General features: G+C 32.8%; 3 protein-coding genes across 3 annotated transcripts; 2 read left to right on the top strand and 1 right to left on the bottom strand.

Annotated features, from left to right (window-relative positions):
- The first annotated feature begins 5093 nt into the window (after nt 1–5093).
- On the top strand, nt 5094–5651 carry LOC131657438 (uncharacterized). The gene has a single exon (XM_058926836.1). The coding sequence runs from the start codon at nt 5094–5096 to the stop codon at nt 5649–5651; it is 558 nt and encodes a 185-aa protein (XP_058782819.1).
- Nucleotides 5652–7108: 1457 nt separating this feature from the next.
- On the bottom strand, nt 7109–8110 carry LOC131657437 (uncharacterized). Its single transcript, XM_058926835.1, has one exon. It carries the CDS (start codon nt 8108–8110, stop codon nt 7109–7111), a length of 1002 nt encoding a protein of 333 aa, XP_058782818.1.
- Nucleotides 8111–9621: 1511 nt separating this feature from the next.
- On the top strand, nt 9622–10685 carry LOC131654780 (uncharacterized). The gene has a single exon (XM_058924713.1). The coding sequence runs from the start codon at nt 9776–9778 to the stop codon at nt 10376–10378; it is 603 nt and encodes a 200-aa protein (XP_058780696.1). The 5' UTR covers nt 9622–9775; the 3' UTR covers nt 10379–10685.
- The last annotated feature ends 4188 nt before the right edge of the window (nt 10686–14873 follow it).

The raw sequence follows: 14873 nt of genomic DNA, 5'->3' as shown, positions 1-14873 counted from the left end.
GGTTTTTTCACCAAAAAAAAAGTCGAATTTTTTGAAAAAAATAATATGATTTCCTAGTAATCTCAACTTTACCAGTCCAAAGAAATGACCTGCAAATCGCATCAATTTTCTGGATAATCATACTAGGCATAAGAAAAAATTGAAGCCAATAATTGGTCATGACATATAGAATACTTTGAATAAGTTGTGTTCTTCCTTCATAACCCAGAAGGGCGGTGCTCAAATGCCTAATTCTTTTAGGTTCAATAGCCATTATCTAATAAGTATTTGACGCACGAAATTAACCAGAGTTCTTGATGCCAATTGTTAAACGACAACAACTTATCTTGAGGGGGTGGATAGATCCCATAAATTTAAATTTGAGTTTTTAAAAGGTTTTGAAACATTTTAAACGATGGCAAGTGGAAGTATCGTGTTTACATTGAAAGTCGTCTAAAATGAATTAGTTATTGGAACCTCAGATATGCGCACAACCTGTAGTATAGGATAAAAATGATACAAAATATTAACCAATTAAATTCTCGATCAAACATTCTAATGAAATCACCTAAGCAACCAATTCCCAATAAAAACTAATAGGAAATCTCAAAATGTCAAATTATCAAACACTTGACGTGCAATCGATTTTTCAGAGAAATAAATAGATAGAGACAGGACATTAGGAATTGTTTAGGAAGTTCATTGATCGTCCTCGATATGACTATGTTTGCCCCCAATTTCAATTTGGAATTGAGATATCAATGTTACTATGCAAAACAATTTACAAGAGATATGAGGCAATCAAACCCTACAAACCCTATGTTTGATGTCGATCCCTGCATGTCTCTTCCCTTGATCAGAGTTTGATTAAGTCACCCAAAAAACACCAATTGATTCACCGTCTCGCGCTACTCTTTACAAGAAACCATTGTTCTTCAAAGCTTTCACTCGTTCGAGTCTAAATTGTGAGTTATTATCACCCAAGGTTACCAATTGATCCAGCGTCTCACACTACTCCTTTGCAAGAACCTCCTATTTTTCAAAGCCTTTCACTCGATTGAATTCAATCGCGTAATTCTTATCGAAAACCTCCACCCCAAATCAACAGCTTGATTTTGGAGTAAAAACCCTCTTAGTTTTTCCAATGAAACCCCCTACCATTTTGAACCCAACCTTAGGTTGCAACCAACATAAATTGAATATTATCAACCAAGTCTAGATGGCTCCCAAACAATTAAGGATTATGTGTATGTTATTTGTGTGTTTGCATAGATGAAAGGTTCAAGATGATGAGCAATATTAGTATCTGTTTGTAGTTTCATTAAATTCAAAATGATGCATGTATGATGTGTTTATAGTGGTGCAAGTTGGAGGCAAAAGGGAAACCTAAAAATGAAAAAGGAAGCAAATTTTCAGAAAAACAAAAGTGTGTGTCGACACATGTAAGTCATGTGTCGACCTATGTTGACCTATGTTAATGCATGTGTCGACCTGTATCAGGTCATGTGTTGACACATTCAAACATAAGCTACGGGCTTTAAAACTAATTGTGTCGTATATGTTGACATATAGAAGTAATTTCTTCAGTATGTGTCGACCTAAAATGGTGTATGTGTCGACACATTCAATCATAATCTACATGCTTTATTATTGCAGTACATATGTCGACCTATGAAAGGTATGTGTCGATACATACACTTGTATTTTGAGAAAAATGTATTTTTAAAGCTTGCAACTTATTGTTAATGCTATGTAATTCATTTTTTATGCATGATACCTTTTACAAACATATTTTATGTGCATTCTAAGATCCATAATGCAAAGGTGTACATGATGACTCAGAGATATCGTTCAATGTATACACATGCTAAAGTTTTCCTAGTTTTGATATCATTCAAAACATCTAATGGGCAAATGCACTCAATGTCTCCTCCTTTTCTTTTCTCAATCATTTATCTCCTCCATTCATCATCTCATATGTTCTCATAATCATAACAACAATCATTCTCCTTTGTTAATTGTGATTATGGTAATTAATCTTCAAATTCACTTTACTTTCACTAGTAACGTGTTTTTCATTCAATTAATAAATTAATAGTTATGGATTTTCCACACTCACATAAAATCAACCACTTGTGGTGGACGACAACAGTATTGTGGTAGTAAATTAGCGGAAGCATCGTAGCAATAAATTTTGTTAATATTTTTTTTTTACAGAAAAATATTAGCAACAACAAGTGCTTTTGATTTTTTTGTTATTGATGCAAGATGTATTTTTATTTTTAAAAAAAAAAAAAGAAAGAGGCAAAATATATGTGATTATTTTAAAAAAAGGACAAAATAACAAAATAAAAGTGTCATAGTTTTGATCGAGAAGTATAGAAATATTTTTAATATTCGATCTTCGTGAATCTCCGTGGAGATCTATGGAGATGAAGATGGAGGAAAATATTCCCCAGTAGCGAGATTAGGGGCGTGAATGCAGAATAAATGTAGGGGCGGGTGGGGAGTGGAGAAGCATCTTTTGAACATTTCATGCCCCGTTGACATCCCTAGTAAAAAGTAATAATCTAAAAAATGTAAACCTAAAAACTCAATGTTGCAAATAATTTGAACATGTTAAACCTAATAACGTTAGTGCCGAAAGTTTTTAAAAAAACTTACTTGTTTATCAACCACTATCCTCTCAAAGTGTTCCTTATTCTTGGAGACAACCCTCCATTTGTGATGGATTCTCACAGCTATCTTCCACATTTCTTTAGTATCATTGATGTCCTTCATCTACTCAAACGAACTTGACATCTTGAAGTGGAATACCAGTTCAGAGTTTGAAATTATTGAGGGTTAGGGATTCTTTCACAGAAGGAGAGATGGAGAGATAAAGAAAGAGACGAAATACAAAATCATAATTGGAAAAACGTGTAAGTTTGAGCGACAATGCTGACTTTTGTGAATAGTATGATGGCATTTTTTGTAGTAGACTTACATGTCGTGCACTTATTAATTTAACTTAGTTTGTCACAAGCTAGTTTGTTTTCAAAACGAAAATAGATGATTTCTAAAAATTTAAGTATTTGATTTAAAGTTAAATTACTCTTAAAAAAGCTTTCATTGGAATAGAACCAGACATGTGTTTTGGTTGGGAAAAAGCTAAACTAGACTTAATTTGCCCCTAAATCAATGATGAAAAAAGACAACATTAGTAAAATTTAGAACAATGAATTTTCTATTGTAGATTTGAAAATTTCTCTCACAATTATAAGGCTATGAGATTCAATTGCACTAGCTCAAGAGTCGATCCCTATTAGTTGAGCTTCTTGGATCGGGCTTGGATCATTTTTTTTCCATCTTTTCTCTCCAACTTTCTATTTCATTGGTTTTACTGTATATTTCTCTTATATTTCATTTCCCTTTAATTTATGATTTTATTTTTAATTTTTTTTATTTTACACTAATTTTGTGTGAAGGAGAAGAAAAGAAGAAAGCTGAAATCTGAAATGTCTTGGATCAGATATTGAAACATTGGCATTATTTATTGTAAAGTGGTAGATAAAACACATGATAACAAAATCTAATGTAGGACTATTTTCGATAAGTACAAAGTAAAATATTTGTTGTTTATTACTTGAATAGTAATCAGATACTTAATTATAAAAAAGGAACTTAATTAGAAAAAAAGGTACTTAATTATAAGTACATGATTAAGATGCACCGACTAATTAAAAGCAATAGAATTTTTAACATATATCTATAATCATGATTGTAGGCCATTGGGAAATAATAAAATAAACAAAGTGCGTCTTTTATATAGACTAGTGTGTTTTTTATATGTAAGCTGACAATTAAATGTGAATAATATAGAGCTAAAGATAAAATCACTCCTAATATAATATCACAAAAAGTGGTCATTTAAATTACCTCGATATCCGTATGATATTAGTTTATAATAGTGTGAGTAATATGTGAGTCAGTATTGCTTTTCTCCCTACTTGTACTAATATAGTAATATATATCTAGATTATCATATAAAAAGTAAAAAATATATATATAAATTATGTAAGCGATGAACTTCTTAACTATAGTTGTTCTTTTTCAACAGTGTGATATTTTCACGATTAAATATGAGTAGGAGGAGGTTTAGAATTTAAACCTATTTTATGAGTAGATTACATAAAACTTTAGTCCATCCTAAAATAAAAAATTAGGGTGGATACATTATACAATTTTAGTTAAAAACATTGTAAAAATTTTATACTAAAATTTGTGTCAGCAAGAGCCGAACAGATATATTAAAGGGTGTAAATTTAAAACTTATCTTATAAAAATGTATGAGCAAGACGGACGAGTTCAACAGATCGGACCCGTTTTATCATACCCAAAAGTTTAAATTGTTTGTTAGATTTTTTAATAAAACTCTATAATTTAGTTACCTTGACATTTTTATGAGAATATTAGATGTAGTGGATAAATGTAGGGGATATTGTAGAGTTTGTCGCATAAGAGTTCTTTGAGTCTGTTCAGCTTTGATCACATGTGTCTCTCAGACATGTCTACTCTCCAATCGGTCTCATTTCATAAGATCCAAGTCACCTAATTTCAAATGAAATGGACCTTGTTTCAATCCATATTACTTTTAGTATTACACAAAAGTGTTCAAATATGGGGACTCTTGTTTCTCTTAACCCCTATGACACATATGTGGGTCATATGTAGGTGCTAAAGTGTGCACCCATGTTTGGTTGGTAATATATTCTCAAATTAATCAATTTTTAGCAAGATATTTTAAAGTCGACAAGTGCTAAGAGGCCTTTTGTTACCCGTTTGAAATTCTTAACACCAACAAGGGGACTTTTTTTCAGTAAGACATTTAATTAAATTATCAAGTAATAAAGAAAAGCATGCAAAAGAAAAATAGAAAAATAGCAAAAGAAAGTTCCAATAACAAGGAAAAAGAAGGACAAGCACAATGAAATTGTCATGATTATATCCAAAACAGCGACATTAAACCAACGTTCTCTTTCATTCTCTTCCCTTTTTCTTTCCTTTAAATTCACAACTCTTCCCCCATAAAACCAACACTTTCCTTCCCAATATTCTCTACTTACATCCATGAAATGAAACTCCACACACAATCAGAGTTGTGTCTTCCAAATAATGTTGCAGACATTACTTGCATGGATACTAATCAATCAATGGTGGTGATTGAAAAAGTGAACAAAACGGTGCGTTTACTAGGGTTTTTGATACAAAACGGTGTATCTAAGAGTAACAGGGTTATGCAGGATATGCATGAAATGATGAAGAGAGGAAAAAACATAGGGAAAACACTGAACAACGTGATGGTGAAGCACCACGAAGCACTCTCGTGCCGTCCACGTGATGCTGATATGTATTTCGTATCACCGTTGGAGTATCAGTTCAGCTGTAGCAGCAGTCCACCTCGCCTCTCTCGCGGTGCCAGCAGCAGGAGGAGGCTTTTATCTCCGCCAAAGGAGGTACGTCGCGGGAGTGGTAATGAAAGGAGGCGCGTGAAGGTGACGACGGTGTCAAGGGAATCAGAAAAGGAGAAAGAGTTTCATGTTGACCAGGCAGCTGAGGAGTTTATTGACAGGTTTTACAGAGAGCTGAGATTGCAGAAATGGTTGGATCATCATCATCGTTGTCAGTATTAAAGCTGCTTCTATGGGTGTTTCTGAGTTTATGTATGTACAGTTGATGATGAATTAAGCATAATGTATGTGTTGATGTTGATTTTAATTTTAACCTGTAACTGTAGACTTGTAGGTGGACTACTTCGTTGACCTTTTCATTCTATATTTAAGTCCTCTTTTGTAAAAAAAATAAAATCATAAAGAAAACTAATATATAGAAAAGAAACTAAATAAGTGTTTTAAAATTTGATTTTAATCGGCTGATCAGATCGATTAGATCAAAAATTAAAAAATAGAGCGATATAATAAGGTCATAAAATTATATCTATAATTGATTTGGTGAAAAATCGGTGTGATTTTGTTAATTTATTGATCAAACTAATCGATCTTTTTAGGTATATTTTTTCAATTCGGTAAAACAAATCGTTTTGAATGAAAAGTATAAAAAAATTAAAAATTGGAATATATAAAATAAGTAAATGTTTCTTCTCCCTTGCATTTAAAAAAATCTTTTGAAATCTTATTTAAATTTGTGTTCCCGTGTAACTAAGTTTTTTTTAACTTGGAACTTTATTTTATAATGGGTACCGCAATGCTCATACTGGTATCTGTTTATCTGCATTTGTAATAAAATTAAATCGATTGATTATAAAATATTATATAATTTTAAATTTTTTTAATAATATTAAAAAATTATGGATGTTATTATTGAGTTAAAAAATAAATAATTTTTTTTAATAAATATATAATATTTCAATAGCGATATATTTTTAAAAAATTCGGCATATTATATAGTAATATAAATGATATTATATAAATATATATTACGGGTATATAAGTAGGGTGTGGTAAGTGTCCGTACCCATACTCCTTTATTTTAATGAATAATTACCTGTTTCCGTGTCAGTTTTTATTTTGTGAATTTTTATTCTACTCTTTAAACATTTGAGTACCATTCCTAGTTATGCTATCTATCATTTTCTTATGAATGAAGATTCAAAATAAATAAATAAAAGTATTTGGAACACAAAAATGATGAGATGTCTAGGCAAAAGTTTTTTTAGTTGCTTGCTTTTAAATGGATGAATACACGAATGAACCAAGAGTGTGTTTTGACGAGAGAACTCAATGAGGAAAAATAATTTTGAAAAACTTATAAAATGATTTGATTAAAATAATTTAAGTTGATTTACTTACAGAGAATATAGCACCTTTTTAATACCCCTAGTGCTTTTTAAATTCAATTTAATTATAAAAAAAAAAACTACTGTAAAAAAAAATTGATTACAAATTTATAAGAGTAAACAAAGTTAAAAAAATAGTTTATGATGATTTTCAATTTTTTTCCATAAATAACTATTGTATTAAAAGAGAGTATTAAGGGTACTCAACCTTTACAAGAGATAACAGGAAAATATGAAAACCAACAAAAAACCAACCAAACTAAAGACTCACATACACAAGGACGGGCTTTTGAATCACTCATAAAAATTACTTTTAATTCTATCTTTGCCTTCTATAGCAAGCCACCACCAAGAGTACCAAAGGATCGAGTAGAATAATTCATCGCAATCAAAAACCGCGTTATTAAAAATGATATTATTTCTAACCTTCCAAATGCACCACCATATAGTCATCCAAATAGCTGCAGCCTTTTTACATTGAATCTTCCCCGACAATGTGGTAACCCTCACGTGAATTTGGCTACAACAGTCGGCTGCCCAGTGCGAGTCTATATCTGGCCATTTCTTAATACTAGCCCACAGGTTTTGGATCTTAGGACAGAAAATAAAGATGTGAGATGGGTCTTCACAATGCATTTCACAGAAAACACACAGAGCCTCATTATTATTCGCAATAATTCTGCGACGCACCAAATAATTCCTCGTCAGAAGCCTGTCCAGAATTACTCGCCAGCAGAAAATTTTTAGCTTCGAAGGTACCTGTGACGCCCAAATAAGCTCCGGCCCCTGTTTAATGCCTGTGTCCAACCCCCCACCTTCTTGATCTTGCTGTAAAAAATTATAACCTGAGCGAACCGTATAACATTTTGACACGTCAAAAGGCCAAACAATTACATCTTCATTGTTTGAACTCAAAGCAACATCCGCAAGAAGAGTATGCAAGTCTGTCAGCTCTACGATCGCTTGTTGTCTAAGAACCTCCTGCGCTTTAATAACTTTCCAGCACCAATTATCACCAAGCCAAAACCCCATATCTTGCACAGTGTCATGTTTAAGACCAGATTCCAGGTACAGCCTTGGAAATAGTTCAGATAAGAAGTTTCTCCCAAGCCAATGCGAATTCCAAAAACGAGCCATATTACCCGAACCAATTTTGACAGCACCATTATGAAGTAGTCCCCTCGAATTACCATACATCTCCACTAAATCCCTCCACCATAACGAGTCTTTTGGATCATAACCTTCGCCATCATAATTCCAAAGCCTAGATCTCAAGTCTCCATATCGAGACTTCATCACTCTGCTTCAAATAGCTCCCTCCTCTACAAGAAATCTCCATATCCACTTAGCTTATAAGGCCTTCTTGAATCTACCAATGTCCTTTACACCAAGCCCGCCCTTTTTTGTTTCCTTACATACGATTTCCCATTTAACCCACGCCACACTACTATTTTCCACGACACCTTGCCACAAAAACTTCCGTTGAATTGCTCTAATGACCTTAGTCACTTTGGAAGGCATCTTGAAGAACGACCATTGATAACTCGATAAATTGGATATCACACTATTCAACAATGAAACTCTACCCCCTATGGAGAGAAACTTCCCTTTCCACCCTGCAAGCCTTGCTTTCAAAGAATTAATTACCGGATTCCAAAAACTAATTCTCCTTTGATTTCTACCAACAAAAACTCCCAAAAACTTAAAAGGGAATTTATCAACCTTGCATCCTCAAAAAGAGGTTGCAGCATCTAGAAAGAAATGATCATAACCTACCTATTGCATACAGTTTAGTCTTAGCAAGATTAATTCTAAGACCCGACACCAATTCGAATCCCCTAAACAAAGCCTTCAAGGACCACAAATTCTCCCTAGTTCCTTCTCCAAAAAGAATTGTATCCTCCGCAAACTGTAATAGATTATGTTCAACATCACTAGTCAATTGAAAGCCTTTATACATACCTGCACTTGAAGCATGTCTCACCATCCCTGCTAACCCCTCCGCTACGATTGTGAATAAGAAGGAAGAGAGTGGATCTCCTTGTCTTAGACCTTTAGAAACTTTAAAATTATCTGTCGGACTGCCGTTCAAAATTAATCTCTAGTTTTCTCCGTCCACGATTCTTAGAGAAATTAAGAGAAGAAATGTAGATCATTTATCTAATGAATCTCATTGTCCAAAATACCTGTAATGTATTTTTCAACTTAAAAAATCTCATCCCAAAATCACTCACCCCTAAAAGTTGTCTCTTTTAATCTTAGAAGACTACACCAAAAAAAGAAAATTGAAAATTCTTGGTTCTCATTTCGAGACAATCCACCTCACACTCTACCATCAGATCCATGTCTGTCTCCCACATGAGACATAACCAAAGCTGATTTGGGTATGTTCATTTCGAGAGATTCTAATGATGAATTAAGTCATCCAAGAGGGAGGGAGTATATAAGTCTTGGTTTCTTTCAACTACCATGAAACATATGTGGGTCATACATAGGTCATAAAGTCTGCACCCCATTGATATATATAATTCACAAGTTAATCAATTTCTACCAAGTTACTTTTAAGTTGGCAGTGCAAATCAAGATTTTTGATACCCGTTTGAAATTCAAGGACACATACAATTAAACTATCAACCAACCCAAAAAAAGCATGCAGAAGAAAAATAAAATAATGAAAAAGCAATATGTGTGTAAGGTTAAAATAACATAATGATAACAAAAGAAGTTCCAATATCAAGGAAAAAGAAGGACAAGCACAATGAAACTGTCATGATTATACTTCACTACCTGTCATATCAACTAAAACACCAACATTAAACAAACCTCTCTTTCTCTGCCCTTATCTTACCTTTTCCTTTCCCTTAAATTCATAGTTCTAGTTCTTCTTGCTGCACAAAACCAACACTCTTCTTTTCTCAAACACTTGTTAGTAATAGTGACATACTGTTGAATTACAGATCGATGAAACTGGACACAGAAACAAAGTGGTGTCTTCCAAATAATGTTGCGGTTGCAGTTGAAGATATTAGTTGCATGGATAATAACCAATATTCAATGGTGGTGATTGAGAAAGTGAGCAAAACGGTGCGTTTGATAGGTTTCTTGATACAAAACGGTGTGTCTAAGAGTAATAGAGTTATGCAGGATATGCATGAGATGATGAAGAGAGGAAAAAACATAGGGAAAGCTCTCAACACTGTGATGGTGAAGCACCATGAAGCGCTCTCATGCCGTCCACGTGATGCTGATATGTATTTTGTTTCACCGTTGGAGTATCAGTTCAGCTGTAGCGGTAGTCCACCGCGTCTCTCTCGCGGTGCCAGCAGCAGGAGGAGGCTTTTATCTCCGGCGATAGAGCATACTCGCCGGAAAATGAAGGTGTGTCATGAAACCGGCAATGAAAGGAGGCGCGTGAAGGTGAGGGAGACAGAAAAGGAGAAAGAGTTTCATGTTGACCAAGCGGCGGAGGAGTTTATTGATAGGTTTTACAGAGAGCTGAGGTTGCAGAAATGGTTGGATCATAATCACCATCATCATCATCATCATCATCGTAGTCAGTATTAAAGGTGTTTTGTGATGTGTGCTGTGTTTGACTAAGGTAACAGATCATGTGCATGTGGCAGGTGAATCAAATTGAAGATCAAAAGTACTAACAAGTAACAACTATGGTTCTGCGGCTATGTCTGAGTTTCTGTACCATGTATATGTTAATGGCAATGTTTATTTTATGTGTAGTTGTAGCCTTGTAGGTACGTTATTATTGGTCCCTGCAATGTATTTTAGTACTATGCTAGTACTGTTATCAACAACAACAACAGCTACCTTTTTTACTTGTTTGATCTTCCCTTTTTAAATTCAAATAAATAGTCTTTTGTAGCAATGCTAGAACAAGAAAATTTGAATATGTGATTTATGAGTGATTTTATACGAAATTTTTAAGAAAAAATGTGAGTATGAACAAAACATATACTAAAAAAGAACATATGTTGATTTATGGGGATAGTCACCAATATTGAAAAAGATCAAATCTTACAAAAATCATATATTTCTTGTTTTGTGAAGACATTCATTTTAAAAAGTTCATGTTGATAAGTGCTACTAACTTAAGTTATTTTTTCTATTTTAAAAATAGGAAAATTTATAGACAGTTTTTGGAAGTGTAAATAAGTGAGGAACTAAACATTGATAAACTTATACTCTAGATAGAGATTATTTATGTGTCAAATTTGAATTAAAAATTTCACATTTGAAGAATAAAGGATAGTTACAAGGGAGATAAGCTTTTAAAGTTTAGGATTAGAATATGGTGTTTGATTCATTTGTGTGATTGTTGATAACATAATGTGTTTTAATGTGTTTTAAGTATTTCATTCTTATCAAATACTGCTATTAGTGGCGGAACCTGAAAAATTAGAAAATTTCTTCACCCACCTCCTAACCTTCTTGCTCACCCCTGGTGAATTTACAACATTACCTCTTGTTTCGGAAGTTCATTTCCGAAACGGTACTTTTTTTGGAAAAAAGATGTTTTCGGAAATGAACTTCCGAAAACGTGTTTTTTTTAATATAAAATATTGGTTTCGGAGATGCATCTCCGAAATAAAGTTACATTATCAGAAAATGTGGTGTTTCGGAAGTTCATCTCCGAACGCACCCCCATGATGGAATTCGGAAATGAACCTCCGAATTTATGTCTGGACAGAAGAAAAATGAAAAACAACAACGATTCGCTTTATTTAATCGGGTGAAGATTACAACGATAATATTACTGAAAATTAAAGTTACATATTGTTGAACACGGGTAGGTGGGGATGAGTCAACATTTTGATAACGTCGTCCGCCGATCTTTGAAGTTTGGCGTCCAACTCGATCGGGCCTTTCGAAGAAAATCGGTCGAACGTTGTCCACATAACCGCTAAATCTTCGTCGTTCTTGATCTCAAAAGGTGTGAACTTAATGCCTCCCTCGTCGTTAAGCGATGGCGAGCGGTACTCGAGCTTGACAACCTTTCGATTCTCGGGATAGCGCAAAACTATTTTTTTTAACTGCCAGGGCATATTTCGGAAGTTCATTTCCGAAATTTATTAGGTGATATATTTCGGAAATGAACTTCCGAACCATATCAGTTTTCAACATAAATTTGTTGAATCAATGTAATGAAATAGGGGATGAAATGAGAGATGTTTACCTGAAATTGTAGCTTTCTATGCTCCCTTTAACGTGATCAACGGTTTGAAACTTGATTTTAGGGCGAAAAATTGATGGAGATTGATTGGGTTTTAGAGAGGGTTTTGAGAAGTTTTGGAGAAAAATGATGAAATAGTGAAGGAGGGAAATTTGTATATGCAGAAATATTTTCGGAAATGAACTTCCGAAAATATTCACGGTTTTGAATTTTTTATGACTTCGGAGATGCATCTCCGAAAATACCAAAAAAGTGGTGTTTTCGGAGATGCATTTCCGAAGTCAAAAAAAATCAAAAAAAAAATAACTTCGGAAGTTCATTTCCGAAGCAGGGGCAGTTTTGGGTTTTCGCTGGGGGTGACCCCCCATAGGGAGGTGGGTAAAGAAATTTTCAAAAATTATAAAGTCTCAACAAAAATTTAAAAACCACAAATTCACATTATATAAAATATATATATATATATATATATATATATATATATATATATATATATATATATATATATATATATATATATATATATAGTCATCGATCAAAATAAAAGAGACTCGTGATTTTATGAACAAAAGTATAGTTAAATTAAAGAGATATGAAATATAACCTTATAAATTATAATAGTATATATGTTAAATGAAATTACGAGGTAAATGTCATTTTCAAGACTTCTTTAGATTAAACTCATTAATCAAATTAGACGCTGATTCTAATTCGACTTCCAATTGCACAACATTCACATTCTCAATATTTTTTCTATCAATTGAAAATCTCCTCATCTCAAAACAAAAGATAAAGTAGTTACAAGAATTCAACCTTGATATAAATTTATTGTCAAATTCAACAACATTGTGTATATACAATAACCACTATTATGAATTCAACAACAACAATAAAATAAGTTGTAAAATAAATTAATAATATATAAAATTAAAATAATACTTCATGATTTCTTATAGTTATTAAAAATTAATATTTGTATATTATAAACATAGAAAGAGGATGAGAAACATAAACAAAGAAGTAAGAACAAAACTTTAGAAAAGGATATTTTTTATTTCTTCAATGAACCAATCCATTGTAGTTCCAATCTCTTATATGAAGTTGCAATCTCTTTTATGAAGTTGCAATCAACTTTTTAGGTACCAGAGTAGAAATTATAGAAAAAATAACATAAAAGTAATTGAAATTTGAAAATATTTTTTTTGTAATTTCAATAATTAATTCTATTATTATACCTAAGATCCCAAATACTAAATAACAACCACCAATCAAAATACAAAGATTAGAAGGAAAATAATTCAATGAAAAAAGAGAAACAGAGGGAGGACGAGGAGAAGACCAGAGAATGGCGGAGTCGTGGTTGCGGAGATGGGAGGAGGACGACGGAGTCGCAGTCTCGCAGAGATGGATTGGAAGGGTGTGTTACATTTGGCAAAGTTTAACGATTTCTTTTTGTTTTTACCCTCTCTTTTTTTCTTTTTTTCTCCTTTAAATTTTTTTACCTTTTCTTTTATTTTTTGACCCAAAAAAATTGGGTTGGCCCAAAAAGCCTGGGCAATTGCCCAAGGTGGCCGTAGATTGAAACCGCCACTGACTGGTATTAAGTTGATGGTTTCTAGAAAGATGGTTGACTCATTGTATTAAAAAAATTATGATAATATGGTGGTCATGCGTGTTTTCCGATTGAATTTGTGTGTCACATGGATGAATGGACTCACTTGAAAGTATATTGTTTTGTATATCAATTGTAAGTAAGAGTTTCACAATGAATATAAATTATTGCGAAATACAACAATATTTGATCACACATAGACTTTTGATGTGTGACACATAGAATAATAACAAATAAAATAAATGGTATCAAGCAAAATTATTAAATCTTTCATCTAGTATATGCAAATCTACACAAGAAAGAATAAGATAAAAGACGGGATCACAACGAATTTTTTTACACGGTTTGATTAACCGAACCACTGGGGGAGAACATCTATTTAATTTACTAAACATCAAAAGCTATTACAAAAGATTACAATCTAAGTTACAAGAAATTAGTCTTCCAAACTCTCCAAAACAACCCATATTTTCTACTCTTAAGTGTTTCATAGGAAAGTTTACAATAAGATACATTTAATGTTGGAGGAGAATCTATTTTGGGGGAAAATCATCATTTCGATTAATAATGATCATATCCTGCTGAAGCACAATTCAAGAGTTGAAACTCTCAAAAAGACCTGATGGCTTACATGATTAGTGAGTGAATTGAGTGATCAAGAATGTGAAATTCAGATGCATTATGATAGTTTTAATATCATTAATTTATTTGATATTTGTTTGGATGGAGATTGTTGAGCATATAGATCATAGGCATAATCAATATTACTTTTTTTGCACTTTTATCATTTATTTTCTCATCTGTCACTAGTTGTTAACTTTAACATATTTCATTGTTTTAAAAGTCCTTCTTAAATGTGCACTGATATAGACAATTTTTCATTGCACCCTTACTCACTGGGGCGCATCTCTGAAAAATCCCAAAATATTCTTGAGTGAATTCAAAGATACATCTCTAGACGCATTAAATCTCATTTTTTTGCTAAAATTTAGTTCGGAGATACATCTCCGAATTATCCTCAAAAAAATTTGGAGATGTATCTCCGAATTTTTTTCTTGCAGTTCATTATGTTATTTGAACCCATTTACTAAACTTTTTTTATTAAAATTGACGTTGTTGTCGGAGACTCTCATTCGATTTTAACTAATATTAGAGTCATGGGAATTATATCCTCACGTTATGGCCCTTGCGTTCCTGCGCTTCTGGCATTTACGCGACCTAACATAAAAAACTCGGCTTTATGAACAATCGACTCTGATCGAAAT

Source organism: Vicia villosa, linkage group LG3 (assembly GCF_029867415.1).
Source record: "Vicia villosa cultivar HV-30 ecotype Madison, WI linkage group LG3, Vvil1.0, whole genome shotgun sequence".
In the NCBI taxonomy this organism is placed as follows: Eukaryota; Viridiplantae; Streptophyta; class Magnoliopsida; order Fabales; family Fabaceae; genus Vicia; species Vicia villosa.
The sequence above is the reverse complement of the archived record's forward strand: the minus strand, read 5'-3'. Positions and strand labels throughout refer to the sequence as shown.